General features: G+C 40.2%; 3 protein-coding genes across 3 annotated transcripts; 2 read left to right on the top strand and 1 right to left on the bottom strand.

Moving 5' to 3' along the window:
• Positions 1 to 162: 162 nt before the first annotated feature.
• Positions 163 to 10,425, bottom strand: LOC121558519 (probable E3 ubiquitin-protein ligase HERC3). The gene is given in 24 exon segments (XM_045217660.1): positions 163 to 724; positions 839 to 941; positions 2,641 to 2,824; positions 3,092 to 3,162; positions 3,633 to 3,696; positions 3,973 to 4,139; positions 4,463 to 4,603; positions 4,707 to 4,723; positions 4,725 to 4,875; positions 5,244 to 5,342; positions 5,652 to 5,774; positions 6,031 to 6,185; positions 6,487 to 6,679; positions 6,843 to 6,948; positions 7,069 to 7,128; positions 7,320 to 7,447; positions 7,556 to 7,632; positions 7,732 to 7,856; positions 8,018 to 8,148; positions 8,360 to 8,451; positions 8,845 to 9,066; positions 9,204 to 9,280; positions 9,498 to 9,609; positions 10,374 to 10,425. Coding segments are annotated over 24 exon segments (2,862 nt in total). The 3' UTR covers positions 163 to 512.
• Positions 10,426 to 11,238: 813 nt separating this feature from the next.
• Positions 11,239 to 13,827, top strand: LOC121558524 (endonuclease domain-containing 1 protein). The gene is given in 4 exon segments (XM_045217658.1): positions 11,239 to 11,268; positions 12,007 to 12,177; positions 12,179 to 12,372; positions 12,682 to 13,827. Coding segments are annotated over 3 exon segments (945 nt in total). The 5' UTR covers positions 11,239 to 11,268; positions 12,007 to 12,015; the 3' UTR covers positions 13,271 to 13,827.
• Positions 13,828 to 14,464: 637 nt separating this feature from the next.
• Positions 14,465 to 17,586, top strand: LOC121558527 (T-cell ecto-ADP-ribosyltransferase 2-like). The gene is made up of 3 exons (XM_045217659.1): positions 14,465 to 14,554; positions 14,974 to 15,056; positions 17,020 to 17,586. Exons 2-3 carry the CDS (start codon positions 14,997 to 14,999, stop codon positions 17,584 to 17,586), a joined length of 627 nt encoding a protein of 208 aa, XP_045073594.1. The 5' UTR covers positions 14,465 to 14,554; positions 14,974 to 14,996.
• The last annotated feature ends 492 nt before the right edge of the window (positions 17,587 to 18,078 follow it).

Here is an 18,078-nt window from a genome sequence, read left to right as displayed (position 1 = left end):
ATAGCGCACCTTGAATTAAATCCTGCCCTATGTTGTGAATTGGGGAATCATGGTTGGGAAGGACGTGTGCCAAATGATCTGTGCCTTATTGTGTGCCACCTAACTGCAGGGATATTATGTTTTCATTGATTTCTGTAATGAACCATTGGGTCGCTCTTGTAAATGAAGTTATTGTGTTCAGCTGGAACCCTGATATGCTTCTTTTGCACAATTTGATGATTTCAAATACTTTGGGATTTCCTTGTATTTTGGTTGTTATCATTTTTGTTAATTTGAATGTGTTTAATGTCCAGGCACAAACCATGCTGTACTTTTTGATTTATAAATGTTTTAATAAAATGTGGTGAATGCAATAATGATTACACACAAATGGCATAGTACCGCACAGATCTCAAGTTAGGATTTGAAATACAACCCTATATTAAAACAATCCAAATCTTAAACCCAACTATAGAACAATGAAAAGATGAACACAGGAGAGGAGTATATACAGCAGCAACACTATACACTCATTATTCATTCCAGAAGCCTCTGTTGTGGCCGACTGCTTCTATAAGCCTGCTCTGTAGTGTTTCTTTGGAGGGGTATATGGGCAGCTGCAACAGAGAGTGACATGTCAGCGCCTCTGGGAAATGCTTTTCGGAGGAGTTGAGAAGGATTTGGACCCTCATCCTGATCTGGTTCATACCCAGGATGGGCACACGGTCACAGCCAGTCAGGAACACTGAAGGGGCAAAGGTGGGAGGGGAGGGAGGGCAGTGAATGACAGAATATAACTTTATTCTCAGTAGCCTACGTTATTTGTTCATCTGTTACAATGAAAACGTTCCATACTTACGCAGGAAAGCTTTCTTTTGATCCTCTGTCAGTTCCTCAAACACCTCCCAGAATGTGACGATGTTGGGATGTCCAGCATGGTACTCTCCTTCATACACAGTGTTCTAGTTTGGGGGACAATGTCCTCAATGAATATGGTGAGGCAATAGAGACTTGACACCATTCAAACCATTTGTCAAATCAATGTATCAAAACAACATTTTAGCTAGGTTCCAGAACATGTTACATACAGTGGGGAAAAAAAAGTATTTAGTCAGCCACCAATTGTGCAAGTTCTCCCACTTAAAAAAGATGAGAGAGGCCTGTAATTTTCATCATAGGTACATGTCAACTATGACAGACAAAATGAGATTTTTTTCTCCAGAAAATCACATTGTAGGATTTTTTTATGAATTTATTTGCAAATTATGGTGGAAAATAAGTATTTGGTCAATAACAAAAGTTTCTCAATACTTTGTTATATACCCTTTGTTGGCAATGACACAGGTCAAACGTTTTCTGTAAGTCTTCACAAGGTTTTCACACACTGTTGCTGGTATTTTGGCCCATTCCTCCATGCAGATCTCCTCTAGAGCAGTGATGTTTTGGGGCTGTCGCTGGGCAACACGGACTTTCAACTCCCTCCAAAGATTTTCTATGGGGTTGAGATCTGGAGACTGGCTAGGCCACTCCAGGACCTTGAAATGCTTCTACGAAGCCACCCTTCGGTTGCCCGGGCGGTGTGTTTGGGATCATTGTCATGCTGAAAGACCCAGCCACGTTTCATCTTCAATGCCCTTGCTGATGGAAGGAGGTTTTCAGTCAAAATCTCACGATACATGGCCCCATTCATTCTTTCCTTTACACGGATCGGTCGTCCCTGGTCCCTTTGCAGAAAAAAACAGCCCCAAAGCATGATGTTTCCACCCCCATGCTTCACAGTAGGTATGGTGTTCTTTGGATGCAACTCAGCATTCTTTGTCCTCCAAACACGACGAGTTGAGTTTTTACCAAAAAGTTATATTTTGGTTTCATCTGACCATATGACATTCTCCCAATTCTCTTCTGGATCATCCAAATGCACTCTAGCAAACTTCAGACGGGCCTGGACATGTACTGGCTTAAGCAGGGGGACACGTCTGGCACTGCAGGATTTGAGTCCCTGGCGGCGTAGTGTGTTACTGATGGTAGGCTTTGTACTTTGGTCCCAGCTCTCTGCAGGTCATTCACTAGGTCCCCCCGTGTAGTTCTGGGATTTTTGCTCACCGTTCATAGCCATAGTGGAGTTTGGAGTGTGACTGTTTGAGGTTGTGGACAGGTGTCTTTTATACTGATAACAAGTTCAAACAGGTGCCATTAATACAGGTAACGAGTGGAGGACAGAGGAGCCTCTTAAAGAAGAAGTTACAGGTCTGTGAGAGCCAGAAATCTTGCTTGTTTGTAGGTGACCAAATACTTATTTTCCACCATAATTTGCAAATAAATTCATTAACAATCCTACAATGTGATTTTCTGGATTTTTTTTCCTCAATTTGTCTGTCATAGTTGACGTGTACCTATGATGAAAATTACAGGCCTCTCTCATCTTTTTAAGTGGGAGAACTTGCACAATTGGTGGCTGACTAAATACTTTTTTCCCCCACTGTACCATCAATCCCAAATCAACCCCTAGAACACTTGTTTTTTGCCCTCTGATAGGCTAGGTGAAATCTTCGTCATATATTATATGTTTTTACTTGTCTAATGCTCTCAGATGTAGACAATTAGCTAGGGGTAGATTTAGGATTGAGCTTCAGTCATGTAGTAACAAAACATGGTTCTGACCTGTTTCAGCGTTTCCCAGTCGAAGTTCTCCTTCCCCACCATCACCCCCCTCAGTTCCTCTGGCTGGAAGAACTCCACCACGTCCATGTCACACACCTTGAAGAAGCCTTTCCTGAACTCTTCAAACACCTTCTCTACTGACTGGTTGAAGATGTAGTTCACGTATGTGTCTACAAACTCCTTCCTGTCAAAAAGAATGACATACAGAGTCAGATATCCATTGAGTTGAAGCTAGTATAGGTTGGTGTCGATTCCAGTTGGTGTCAATTCAAGGAATGAGAAGCGCCATTTACTTTCAATTATGATTTTTCCATTCATACAATTACATTTCAGTATGAGATGATATTGCCGAAATGGAATTGACCCCAACCCTGGTAGCTGTAGCAATGGGAAAATGTGTCATACTGTACACCTTGTATTTTGTCAGTTGTAAATATTGCAATAATCTTACTTGTTAGCACTTGTGACGAGTTTTCCAATTTCTTTGGGATCAAGTTCCACCGCTACGTCATCCCATACCACCTATTATAGTGAGTAATGAAAATAGTGAGGTAAATGAACAATGACAACACTGCAGACTGAGGGTATAGACAAATAGATGGGAGTGATCTGGGAGAGACATACACACTGATATAATATAATGTATCTTATGTTAAGTCATTCATACAGCTTCACTTCAATTAACTAGTAGGATCTTAATTTGAGCCAATTTAATACAGCAGGAAATGTGAATTATTATGTGTATTACAATTATTGGACATTTTTTGTAGGGGTTGATACATTTTTCGTAAGGGCAAATCAAATCTGTCATTTTAAAGTGGAAATTACTAACTTTAGAAGCTTTTTAAAACCTTGAATACACTACAACTTTGCATTTCCTGCTGTGCGGGAAAATTGTCAGCAACAAAAGAGTGATAAAATTAAGATCCTACATCTGTATTAGGTTACATTTGATTTGTTCATCGATCAAACTGTTTGAAAGCAATACATACTGAGAAAGTAATGTCCATGTTTTCGACATCATCATCAGGGTAATCCAAGATGTACTGCAAACTCCTTCAAAAGCATTGAAAATAATATGTGACAATAGATGTGACAATTATAAATTGGCAATCAATAAATCATGATGCATTAATCAATAAATAACTATTTATCCAAATAATTCATAATTGCTTATCCACACAGAGCAAGTGCCCTGCTCCGGAGATGCAATTAAATGCCTTGAGATGCAATTTCTTAATATGTCCTTGGTGTCCTTATAACAAACACAACAGCCTGTACCATAATACATTACTGACAAAGGGATAACAATATATTACGGTATGAATTTACCCTGCTTCAATGGGGCTAAACTCTCTCAGGTCCTCTAAAGAGGGATTGATGTTCACCAGCTTCTTGAAGAAGGCCATGGGGAAGGGGAGGTGCACCATGTTGTTGTTGTACAGGGCCATCCCACACAGAACCCCAAACAGGAAATAACGCTTCTCCTCCACTCTAGGCTGTTAGTGAGGATGGGTTGGACAAGAGACAAGAAATACACCATGAGTGAAAGTATAGGACATGCTGTTGATAACCTGTGAAAAATGATAGATTAATATACAGTAAAGGGAAGGTACTGCGGTTTCTAGAATACAGTAGTAGGCTAGTAATATAGTAGTAATACTGTAGTAGTTCCTCTCTAGGAACATATCATTAGTGTTTCACTACCAGCACATTTGAAGCCATTTGAAAATATAATGATTATCGATGTAGAAATAAAAAAATATGGTGAGGTGGTGGAAAACCTCATAATCCATGTGTGATTTCCCTAAACGTACCTTACCTTTGCAGGGAACCAGGCTAGCGTCTTGTTGTCGTTGTACATGAACATCCCAGACTCGGGTACAAACAGCTTATCAAACAAATGGATGAAGAAGTCCCTTTTGTAGACGTCTGTTAGCTTCGCATCCTCGTCGAAATACACCTGAGAGAGGTAAGCACTACATTTTGGCATAGCCCTTCTCTGTTCAAAACATTGTCTCGTCATTGGAAAGCTATCATTCCTAAATGTAAAAATATGGATTTACCACAAGGGGCCTCTTTGAAGGTACTGGGTCTTTCTACACTCAGTTGTTGGAAAGTGTCTTCGATGAGTGATGCTCGCTTCAGCCTCAGCTCAAAGAACACAGCAGGGGCCGCCACGGGTAACATGTTAAAAGGCCACATGCCAGTCCTTTGGCGATTGTTAGGGGGATTCTGCAATGCATACAGTACAATATTAAGTCTTCAGTTAGTGCTTTTCTAGTACAAAACAAGTATTTATTTCAACCAGTTTTTCCCATCAAAAAGGTTCATAAATATGGTTGGTTTCTTCAGTAGTGATGGTCAACATTCTAGAGCTACTTGGAATGCAGGCTTTTGCTCCAGCCCTGTTCTAACACACCTGATTTAGCTAATCAAGGTCCTGGTGAGCAGCTGATTAGTAGAACCAGGTGTGTTAGAGCAGGGCAAGAGCAAAATATTGCATACACAGTCAGTTAGTCTAGTAGGGAGTTTACCCACCCCTGATTTATAGTATCTGCTGTATATTATAATACTATATATTGAGACGAAAGTGTCATTACCTGTGTGAGTGCGGCGTTGATGTTAAAAACAATTATCTTGCTCTGCAGATTCATCAAGAATGGGTAATGACAAAAGATGGCAGGTGTCTGATCCACATCCTGAAAGTGGTGTAAAAATAAAAATATTTACAATGCATCTCAATTAAGGAGCTCCTTTGTCTAATTATGTTATTCTGCACTGATAAGAATTAACTTAAGAAGGTGAGAAAGATTCTCTAGTAGGAAAACAAAATGTTTCCTTTACTCTCTCTTTCCAGATAATTTCAGGTAGAGGAAATCTAAAGCCTCTATTGAGATGCAGCCTATGACACTATCTAAGACCCAAACAACAAACATCAAAACACCTCAAGACTGACAGCAACTAGCATGTTTAGCAATCAGTGACTGAGACAAAATAACGTTTCTTACCTGCTTTGACCATAAACGCCAAAGCTTTACATCCTCCGCTAGAAATATGGGATTGAAGTGAACCTCCTCCATACAAAAGGTACTGTCTGGAACTGTCTGGGTCTCTCCAGATTTTTGGTTTGCCTTTGAAATAATATAGAAAAGTAAAATACATTTTGACAATATTTATTTATTAGCAAGTATAGCTAAATATTTTCCATGTGTGTCAGAAAAATATTATTTAATCAAATCTCAGTTATGGTCTCATCGATTCTAAATAGGTTGCATTGAAATAACTGGCACCCTGGCACCAGATTGGTCCCAGAAGATGACTGGTCAAAATGGGAAAACAGCTTTATAAATGGATTGACAGTACGAGCAGAGAAGCATGGACACTGACTCTGTGGAGATGGCCGAGGACATGGAGCAGGTGTTTGACCCCATGGTCACGGGTGCGTAGAATATGTTCACTTGTCAGAATCACCGACAGGGCCTTCTTCCACATCCCAATGTGCTTGGTCATGACAGAGGGCTTCAATGAGGACCAGCAGTCACCTACAGGACATGATAACACAAAGATTACATGATCAAACCATTTTGTGGGGGCATAGAATTTGCTCTACTTCACAATCATTCCAGGGGTACCCCCAAAGTGCACATATTTTGTTTTAGCCCAGCACTACCACACTCGATTCAAATAATCACTGGTTTTGTACATTTTTCCTAGTCTAAATCTGCCAGACAGCGAATGAACAAGGACAAAATAAGTTGGTTACAGCACAAACAGATTTACGACCATGTTATTGTTGATTAGTTTAATTTGGGGTGAAACATTTTAAATGGACGGCAACATTACCAAGGACCTGCAGCTTGTCGGGGTGCAGTCTGAGGATAGCGGCAGCAAGGGCTTCAGTGAGATCTGTCCTTCTGTGCCGTTTGTGAAGGACCCTCAGGAGCTCAGGGAGAACCAGGTAGACCCTCAAGCTCTCCACTCCAATCGGCTCCTCATACAGGGAGGGAAGTAATGTGTGCTGGACAACAGCTTCAACCTAGTGCAATGAAAGAGGTGTGTGAATCGCCCCTCATTCAAATGATAATAACAACAATTTAGAAGTATTTCAGCAATTCAATGTGCAATCAAAGACACATGTCAGAATACATAGGAATAGGAATACGATTACATATCAATTCATAAATGTATTTACAAAATACCTCAGTCAAAACTTTGTCCTTTTTTGCCAGCTTCCGGAATGCGCCTTGGACGAGTGACAAATCCAGGCCAGACTGTTTTGGTGAGGTTTGGTAATGTTTGTCACAACTAATAAAACCAATAAATAATTGTCAATATCTATGCCATATTTAAACCAGTATTCTTCGATAATGTAATATTTCAAACATAAGTCAATCATGTATTTGAACCAATATTAAAAACTGTTACCTTTTATCAAGAAAGCTCCCATTTAAACATGACGCAGAAGAAAACATTTTTTTGATTTCCCTGCAAATACAAGTTTGAGTAATTATTCAGTTCAGTATGTGACCGTACATAAACAAAATAAGGAAACAGCAACAACGGTAAATGATAGTTACTTATATCAAATGAAAAATGTATGCACTCACTAACTGTAAGTCGCTCTGGATAAGAGCGTCAGCTAAATGACTAAAATGTAAAAATGTAATCATACTTACTTCTGTACTTTTTTCCATGATTTTGAATCACATTCTGAGATCCATTTGTCAATGATTTCTTCATCTAATGCTTGTTGTGTCACTTTGCCCACACTTGACCTGAGATTGTTTGACCTTTCTTCAGACTCCTGTGAAGATGACAATGTGATACAATGTATCACAGCAATGTTAAGTACAAAGGACAAACTATGTTCTGTTTTGCTAACTAAATGTTTCAAACCGAATTGTGTCCATACCTGACCAAGAGTGCACAATGCAAAGGAATGGTTTCCTCCAGCAAAAATGTGTTCAATTTTCTGGTCATCAATCTGGTCTGAAATGTTGACAAAAATAGTTCATGATCGAGTTAATGTTATTTTATGTTTTATTTCATGTTAATTTAGTTGAGTATTGAAATAAATGAATGTTTTACCTGGCAGTTGTACTGGGAGGGGCACAGACTGATCAATCTTTACTCCATTTCCCAGCTGCCCTTGCTCTCCGCGCCCAAATGAGTAGATCTCATTAGATGGCCCCACAAATGCTAATGTGTGGTGTCTAATGTGGCAAACGGAAGAGAAAACATTTCTCAAATCAACAATGAATTCTAAAAAGGTATTATGCTAAGATGAACATAACCAAACAGATCCTACATCACAATTTGTGTACTGTCAAAATATTTGGTCAAATCCAGATCATGTCTAGTAAGTGTAGCCTACCTTCCACAGGCTATCTGGGTCACCTTTAACCCCCAGAGTTGCCCCACCACTCTAGGTCGTAGTTCATCTCGGAGAGAGTTGTGTCCAAGCTGTCCATAGCGGCCTGAGCCAAATGTGAACACCACACCTCCCTAGAACAAAATCCACCCAGACAGTTATCATACAGTGTTTTCCTCTCGTTAATGAGGACGTTTCAATACGAATTTCCAGGGAACTAAAAACTACAACATTGAGACATCCATATAAATAAATACACATAACATGTAGACATATTGTATGGTCCAAACAACATTTAGTTCAAATAATAGGGAAAAGTGTTATTGTGTCAGACAGATATACAACCTTTGTCAGAACGGCAGTATGTTCTCCTCCACATGAAATTAAAACAGTCTTCTTCAGATTCAGGCAATCAACAGGAGCTGGAGCATGTCTGTCTACAGAAAATTGGGTTCATTTTATTGTTATTATTATATATAATTTTTTTACAATCATTTATTTACAACACAACACATACAACATATCACCCTCAAACACGATGCAATATTGTTCCATCTCATCCTGGTCAAAATAGTTTTTAGACAGATAAAGGCACATTTCTATACTTTTCTTTATTTTTCAACATAATTTCAACCACAACAAAATGTGGTTCATATTAGATATATCAGGGGTCTCCAGCTACAGCCTGAGAGAGCTACTGGGTGTGCAGGCTTTTGTTTAAGCCCAACACTAACACCTGCTTCAAATAATGTACTGCTCATGGACCTTGATTATTTAAATATATTTAACAACAGACAACATACACATATATTGTGTAATGTATACTGTACTTGTTGTGTCCCCTAGTCCCAGTTGCCCGGCGGTGTTCTTGCCCCAGCCGAACACAGCTCCAGAAAGGGACAGAGCGAAGCTGTGGTCTCCCCCCGCAGTGATCTGAACCAGGGGGATCCCTGATAGAGACTTCAGGGGCTTGGGGGACATGGCGCTGGGCTCGTCCCACCCCAAACCCAACTGACCGCTGGTGTTCTGACCCCACGTGAACACCTGACCGTCTGAACAGAAATCATAAGTTAGCAACCATACATACAGTGAGAACATTGTACAGGATTACAGTTTTGAGAGTTTAGACTGTTTTGGTTAAGATGTATTGTGAAACTGTGCTATTAGTGGTGTGTTAATGGTCATTTACCCTGTGTTAGTGAAATTGAATGCTGGTCTCCACATGCAACCTGAGTTACCTGTCGGTTACATAGGTTATCCAATGGTCTGATAGAAAAAAAAGAAAAAAAAACAGATGAATAAGATTAGAGTTGGCTCATTTGAATTAAATGACAAAAAACAAATTGTTTTTATACTTTAGCTATTTGAATGTGGGGGTGACTAAAACGTCAATCAAAACACAGACACTGAATTACTATAAGGCATTGCTTACATTTTTGAGGGTAAGCTACATATACATTTATCATTATGGAATGGAACCCACCTGGGAATATTGTCTTTGTCCAAGCAGAGAACCCGGCCCTCTTCAGACAGTAAAACCGCATGAGAATCTCCACAACTCAGAGCCCGAATCTTCTCCTTACAGTTCACAATCTCTAAAGCACATAAAACATATGATTCCGCAACTCAGGAAAATATATTATAAATATTGATTCGAAAAAAGATTAGACCTACTCAGTTTCCCTGTGATTCTTCCTCCCATCTTGGTCCTCTCTTGAATCCGTGCGACAGACACTTGTCTCACATTATTTCTGATAAAGGCGACCACACTGTTACCCGCGGACAGGTCCTGAATTTTAGATTTCAGGTGTATAAAATTAACGCAATTTATATCAGTTTTTGTCGTATCCAAACCATTCGCCTTCACTAAACCAAAGCCATTACGACTATCCTCTCCCCATGAAAACATTGTTGTGTTATATTCCTAAACTAGTCCATACAGAGAACACTTGAAGGAGAGCACCTGCCGATGCTCCGGCTCAATGATGGGTTTATATGACCGCAACCGACCCTATGACATACAGAAAGCCTCATCATCAACAAAGCATGAAACGAAAATGAATCTTGAATGAATCGCCCGAACAGAAACTTAGGCCATCGTATGGATGTTTATAAAGTAGCCCTGTGGGCCCAATACATAATCTGCATGGGTATTTATTGAGGGCATAAAAGAAAACACGCCTACAAACAAACATAATTTATAGTTTGGATTAGGCTACTTGTTGACTCAAGGCCGAAAACGAAAGTGAACATCTACTGACAATAGCAGCCCAGTTTTCTGGGAAGTAGCCTACAATATACTGACGCATTTTAACACACATGATAATTCTTTAAACGTTACCACCCAGTCGACACCTACCTAGACGCATTTCAGTGGAACTGGCTGCTACGTCTACTTTATGCTGTGTCATGCATGACAGCTAATGTTAAATGCTGAAGTGAAAATTGTTTCGGAGTTTGAAAAGACCCATGCTTCAGTCGCATCCCTCAGATTTGCCCTGTTTTTTTTATGTGCTAAACTCCTAAGGCATAAAAGTTATTAAAGAATCAATGTGCATCATTATTTAAAATGACAATTGAACAGGTAAAGAGGTGCAGTTGAAGTCAGAAGTTTACATACACTTAGGTTGGAGTCATTAAAACTAGTTTTTCAACCACTCCACAAATTTATATTTAACAAACTGTACTTTTGGCAAGTCGGTTAAAACATACTGGGTGATCTGAAAAGTCATAGTCAATCTATCAATAACATAATAATACTATTAGCACATTTTTTTATTTTCAATTCACAATCTGTAGAAACAATGAGAATAGAAAGGTTCAGAACATCACAGTACAGTTGAAATATATATGGCAAATAGAAATCCTATATGGATGGTGTTAAAAGATAGATGGGAGGTGTTGAATGGAATTGAAGGATGGGACTAATAACAACTAACAACAAACAATAACAAGATAACTAATAATGTAGGCACGCTGTGTCCATAATAAGTGTATGGGTTGTAGGTCGGATATTCAAATAACCATGCACATCCCTAACAGAAAAATGTATACATTTTTTACATAGAATTAGGCATAATGATTAAGGCTCTAGATTGCAGGAAAAGGTGTGTGTGTGTGCGCGTGTGTGAGCGCGTGTGTGTGTGTGAGAGAGTACAGTATATAATAACGAGTAAGAGGAAGTGTTTACTCTGAAGCTACATACCTCTGAGGGATTGGAAACAATTCAACGGACTGTTAAACAAGTTCAGAAGGTGAGATTGAAAATCTAACAAATAATTATTTGGATATTCAATTTGTTATGGTTATTTCCAAATCGATGCAATAGTGCAAAGTTCTCTGTATCGAGCACAGCAACAGCTATCTCAAACATGGAAATGAAAAAGGCTAGTGGAAACTTAAGTAACAATACTCATGTCATGCAATCAAGGTATGCACTTAAGGAAATATACCTCTAAAGTATCTGCTGACAAATTAACAATATGTTTGCAGTGTAAATTATTATAGCATAATTAATCGCACAGCATCATGATCATTAAGAAACCTTTGACCAGAAATAAGAAGCAGGAAGTCAACCTCTAGATGGGGGGAGACTACAGTAAAGACGAACTATAATGTTTCAGGAACTTGGGTGGTTTTCATAACCTGATTTGAGTTGATTCTAGTGACTTCCTGCTTCTTATACCTTCCCAAGTTCTCTCACGTCACCCCGCTCCTGCGCACACTCCACTGGCTTCCAGTTAAAAACTAACAAAAAGAAATACAAAAAATAAATAAATAAAAAAGAAATAAAATAAACAAAAAAAAAAAATATTTGTAAAGTGGTTAGCCCACTGGCTATAGGGTGATGGCACCAATCTGTAAGTCGCTCTGGATAAGAGCGTCTGCTAAATGACGTAAATGTAAATGTAAATGTAAATTATTACCTTATACAGTCATAATGTAAAGGTATCATTGCAATATATGTTCATCTGTGATGTTTTTCTCCACAGGGGCACAGCATGGTGACTCTGTCCCTCTTGTCCCTCTCTCTGCTCTCCTTGTTGGGGGTCAGAGGGGAAGTGGCTCCAAATTTCGACAACTGCAAAGGTTCTTTCTTCAAAAATACACCAGTGTCGGGTCTGAATATAGCTCTCCCCACTCCGCTCGAACCAAACACACAGGGGGTTAGAGAATCCTGCGCAATGTCTCTCTGCTTACAATGCTGCCTCTCCTGCATACATCTGTCAGAGAAACGGTAACCACTATTACTTTGCCACTCTGTATGACCGAGCCAGGAGGATCCCTCTGTACTCTGCCTATGAAATGGATATCCAAGGGGTCCCCAACAGAGAAGGGTCCATAGTTTATTATGAACCCGCAGGTTTGCATTTTAAATGTTTATTATCACCTTTTCAATGTCCTGTAAATTCAGTGCAGAAGCCATTTAATGTGACTTGCACAACTACAGAATGATGCAACACCTTAGTGTACTATTTGCAGTAGAACAGGACATTAGCTGTAGAGCAGGTTTGAAAACGATTGTATTTATGCAATAAGCACTAGAAGGTACAATTTCGTACATTGTAATTTCAGACTAACTACCAGTAGCCTAGAATAACAGTAATGTAATAATGAGTTGTATAAAGCTTGAAGTGGAGTGGCTAATTTATAAATATTTGTATTTTTCAGCTTGTGCATCCTGACCTAATATCGCAGCAAATGGATAAGAAAGGATCCTTGAGTGAGATCAAGAAATACAACCAAAACAATGGCTGCAATGAACGCTCTCCACAATACCGACAGAACTACAAGCTGGGCTGGAGTCAGGCTCTCGATGACAACTTTGGCTCGTACGACCGCGGGCACCTCAACCCCGCAGGACACCATGGTAATCAAGATGCCGCCAAAGCCACCATGACCCATACCAACGTAGCTCCGCAAGACAGGAAGATGAACAACGGGCCATGGAACCAGTACGAGACGAAGCTGAAGAATGTTTTGAGTGTAGGCTGTAGTAAGATGTATGTGGTGACAGGGGTGGTCCCAAGCGGCACGTGGGTAGACCAGAACCAGCGAGTCAATGTTCCGAGTCACTACTGGAATGCCTACTGCTGCACCGACAACAACGGCAACCCTCTCAAGTCTGGAGGTGCCTTGGGTCCTAACACAGCTCAGGATGTTGTTACAGAGTATAAGTCTGTTACAGACCTTGAGAATGATCTTAGAGGGCCACTGAGAGTTGACAACAATTTCAACATTTTTAATGGCTGTTAGTCTAACAGATGTGGAAGTGTCTAATATATCTGGTATGATGGTTTTTGGATTTAGAATTCATGCTTAGGCTATTACGTTTGTTGTTACTATTTAGTATAGGCCAACTGTATAATGATTATATAATTATGTTTATGAACCTATAAATGATATTGATGTAGGCCAGTGGCTCTCAAACCTCTCCTTGGGGACCCCCAGATGTTTCACAATTTTGCTCACCTGATTCACCCATTCAAGGGCTTGATTATTAGTTGAATCAGGTGTGCTAACTGTGGAATAGTTAAAATACAAGAAATGGATGGGGGTCCCTGAGGAGAGGTTTGAAAACCCCTGATTTAGGCTACATCAATATTTTAAACAAATCCCTGACCATAAATATTATCCTATTGATCAAATATGTGGATAATATGTATTACAATTTCAAAACGTATCCTTTGTAGTAATTATTCGTAAAGCGTATGTTTGCTTGTTTGGTCACACACAGAATTGTGCAATCACCTCTTTGTCAATGCTTGTTGCAATGAATCTGTAACCCAATAAAGCTTGTTTTGCTAAGTAAATTGTGTAAGGAGGAAATGTATACATACAAATGTAGACATGAATACAGAACTATTTTTCACATACTGTTCGTGAACCTGTTGGTACTTCATGTCAAAAAACATTGGATGAAGGCTGCATTACTGTGGGTGGAGATTTGGTCACTGTACCCTCTAGTGGTCGATAAAGTGCAAACCTGGGAAGAAGTATAACAGGGTTTCCTATACTTGGTCCTGGGGCCACCCCTAGGACTACCCAGCACTACCCAGCTGATTAAAAACATCAACGCTTAATGATTCATTGGTTATTTGAACCAGCTGTGTTGTGCTAGGGCAAAAACCAAAATGTGCACCCAGGGGGGACCCCAGGTCCGAGTTTTGGAAACCCTGGAGTATAAAAGTGCTAAATACTATATATATTATTATTATTATTATTATTATAAATACCACTCAAAACACTAAAACCACAAATCAACCATTGCACGGCTTGGTAAAACTGCACTTGGCCCATTGCCAACCCAAACTATGGTATGAGGGAAAAAAAGGATGCGAAAAAATATGTTATTTCCTCCTATGGTCAGGAGGAAGGAAAAGGGAGTTGCTCTGAAAGATAAGTGCCTCGGTTTCTTTCCATTTTTGGTAATCAGGAGTGAGTGGAAAATATGTGCAAATGCCCCTGAAGAGAGGCACACTGATATTCTCTCATTCTGTGATTTATCCTACCCAAGGAGAGCACCCCACTACTCTGAAGGTATATTTCCAATTCTTATCGTTCATGTATTCTTTTGATTGTCCCATGTTATGCTTAGGTTTTAGGGCCTTTTATAAAAGTGAATTGTAGGCCTATAGTTTGAGTGATTAATAGTAGAACTTACTTAATTAAAACAGCTGTAGGCTACTTACACTTGAGTCTACGAACATACCACACTGAAAATATCTGTGTAGTAGATACTTAAACTTTCAGAATAATACCTGTGAGCAGGGGCAGTAGTTGTGTAGTTAAACATTACTTGGACATTTTCTGATGAAAGACAAACAGTAAATCTGTGTCTGTGTGTATGTTTAAGATTATTTTCTATTCTATGTAATTTACTCTTGATTGCATTTCATTTCTCATCTCTGATCTGTCTGATCTCCTCTCAATCCCTCATTCATTGACCACCAGAACAGACGAGGGAGCCATTGCTGGGAAAATGCAGGGCCAGAGAGAGAAGATATTCATATTGATCCTCGTTGCTGCGCTCTCTCACATGGTAAGAGTTTTGACCAAACACATTAAAAGATGTATACATTTGCCATAACATTTAATTGATTGAACCATCATACTGTGTAGATAGACTTCTGGGCCAGTTTCCCAGATCTAGAGCGAGCCTTTTCCTGGACTCTCCATTGAGCATGTTTTTAGTGAAGGAGTAAGCTTACTCTGGGTCTGGGAAACTGGCCTTAATGTCCTAAATTTGGGTCAGAGTTGGCTAATTTGGCCAATGCTTGAATTTGAACTTGGCTAATTGGAATGTTACTGTCATAACTTGTTGAGTGCCTATACAGTGGGGAAAAAAGTATTTAGTCAGCCACCAATTGTGCAGGTTCTCCCACTTAAAAAGATGAGAGAGGCCTGTAATTTTCATCATAGGTACACATCAACTATGACAGACAAATTGAGAAAAAAAAATCCAGAAAATCACATTGTAGGATTTTTAAAAAATTTATTTGCAAATTATGGTGGAAAATAAGTATTTTGTCACAAACAAGCAAGATTTCTGGCTCTCACAGACCTGTAACTTTTTCCTTTAAGAGGCTCCTCTGTCCTCCACTCGTTACCTGTATTAATGGCACCTGTTTGAACTTGTTATCAGCATAAAAGACACCTGTCCACAACCTCAAACAGTCACACTCCAAATTCCACTATGGCCAAGACCAAAGAGCTGTCAAAGGACACCAGAAACAAAATTGTAGACCTGCACCAGGCTGGGAAGACTGAATCTGCAATAGGTAAGCAGCTTGGTTTGAAGAAATCAACTGTGGGAGCAATTATTAGGAAATGGAAGACATACAAGACCACTGATAATCTCCCTCGATCTGGGGCTCCACGAAGATCTCACCCCGTGGGGTCAAAATGATCACAAGAACGGTGAGCAAAATCCCAGAACCACACGGGGGGACCTAGTGAATGACCTGCAGAGAGCTGGGACCAAAGTAACAAAGCCTACCATCCGTAACACACTACGCCGCCAGGGACTCAAATCCTGCAGTGCCAGACGTGTCCCCCTGCTTAAGCCAGTACATGTCCAGGCCCGTCTGAAGTTTGCTAGAGTGCATTTGGATGATCCAGAAGAGGATTGGGAGAATGTCATATGGTCAGATGAAACCAAAATAGAACTTTTTTGGTAAAAACTCAACTCGTCGTGTTTGGAGGACAAAGAATGCTGAGTTGCAGTCAAAGAACACCATACCTACTGTGAAGCATGGGGGGTGGAAACATCATGCTTTGGGGGCTGTTTTTTCTGCAAAGGGACCAGGACGACTGATCCGTGTAAAGGAAAGAATGAATGGGGCCATGTATCATGAGATTTTGAGTGAAAACCTCCTTCCATCAGCAAGGGCATTGAAGATGAAACGTGGCTGGCTCTTTCAGCATGACAATGATCCCAAACACACCGCCCGGGCAATGAAGGAGTGGCTTCGTAAGAAGCATTTCTAGGTCCTGGAGTGGCCTAGCCAGTCTCCAGATCTCAACCCAATAGAAAATCTTTGGAGGGAGTTGAAAGTCCGTGTTGCCCAGCGACAGCCCAAAACATCACTGCTCTAGAGGAGATCTGCATGGAGGAATGGGCCAAAATACCAGCAACAGTGTGTGAAAACCTTGTGAAGACTTACAGAAAACGTTTAACCTGTGTCACTGCCAAGAAAGGGTATATAACAAAGTATTAAGAAACTTTTGTTATTGACCAAATACTTATTTTCCACCATCATTTGCAAATAAATTCATAAAAAATCCTACAATGTGATTTTCTGGATTTCTTTTCCTCATTTTGTCTGTCATAGTTGACGTGTACCTATGATGAAAATTACAGGCCTCTCTCATCTTTTTAAGTGGGAGAACTTGCACAATTGGTGGCTGACTAAATACTTTTTCCCCCACTGTATGTAAGATACATTGTTACACTGTGATACTACCTGTATTACAAAAGGTAACAATTCTCTGTACTATTACAGGTGACTCCTCTGCCAAAGCAAATGGACATGGCTCCTAATGCCGTGGATGAGCAGTACACTCACTGTCGGCAGCAGATGCTGGAGAAGGTTTTGGAAGGGGGTCTGCTGAAAGAAGAACTGAATAGCAGTCCAGAGTATAGTGCTGCCTGGGGGGTAAAGCAGTGTACAAAGTTAATCCCGGGAGGCGTCAAGGAACACACGACTGCATTGGTGGCTTACGACCATGGGGGAAATGCGTTCAGAAAGAATTTCAACAATGCAGTGGAGAATCAAGGTGGGAATGTCAATGTCTATAATGGCAACTTCCAGTTCAAATCCCTTCACTTCCTGCTGATGGATGCCATGAGGCTTTTGAAGCCAAATAACTGCCAAACTGTGTTTCGTGGCTCAAGCAAAATGTATGAGGCACAAGTAGGGTCAGAAGTGCGATTTGGGGAGGTTTACCTCAACCAAGGCCAAACGTTCCGACTCGGAGGAAGTTGCTACAGACAATGGGAGCCTTTTCAACATCACTTCTTGCACTGTAGTCAACGTGGAGGACTACACTTGCCTCTCAGAAAGCATTGATCAGCTGATATCCCCAGCAGAGGTCTTTAGGGTGGCTGAAGTAAAGAGTGTAAGCAATGAAGATCACGAGTACAGAGAGATCGCTTTTGACAAGTTCAAGGACTCACAGCATTGACAGCGTCCGCGACTGTTACCTCTTCCCCAGGTGAGGCCAGGCTATGTAAACCGTTCGAAAAGATATAACAACATTAGACTACCAAATAGGTGTAGACGACACAAGAGTCAAGTGGTTTTAAAATGTCTACCTTATTCTTTGGAGAATTAAAGTCTGTCTTTGTCTGTTTGTCTCACCAGATCTCCTACAAGTATGAGTCCTCCATCAATCATCCCCACAGGCTCCTCTACTCAATGGCTTGGCAGTAGTCTGTCTGTTCTTGTGGCTGTATCTCTCTCTATCTCCCTGATCACCAGGACTGATCATCTCTGATAAACAAGTTTTGAATGCTAATAGATGCGGTAAAGAAGTCAATGGAACTGAGACCATGGGGGGAT

The sequence above is a fragment of the Coregonus clupeaformis genome, unplaced genomic scaffold (genome assembly GCF_020615455.1).
Source record: "Coregonus clupeaformis isolate EN_2021a unplaced genomic scaffold, ASM2061545v1 scaf1167, whole genome shotgun sequence".
NCBI classification, from domain to species: domain Eukaryota; kingdom Metazoa; phylum Chordata; class Actinopteri; order Salmoniformes; family Salmonidae; genus Coregonus; species Coregonus clupeaformis.
The sequence above is the reverse complement of the archived record's forward strand: the minus strand, read 5'-3'. Positions and strand labels throughout refer to the sequence as shown.

Bases quoted from the DNA above. Each gene is read 5' to 3' on its own strand.
- LOC121558527 (XM_045217659.1), top strand. From the start codon at position 14,997: ATGCAGGGCCAGAGAGAGAAGATATTCATATTGATCCTCGTTGCTGCG. The intron at 15,057-17,019 runs GTAAGAGTTTTG...GTACTATTACAG, and splicing joins TTGCTGCGCTCTCTCACATG to GTGACTCCTCTGCCAAAGCA.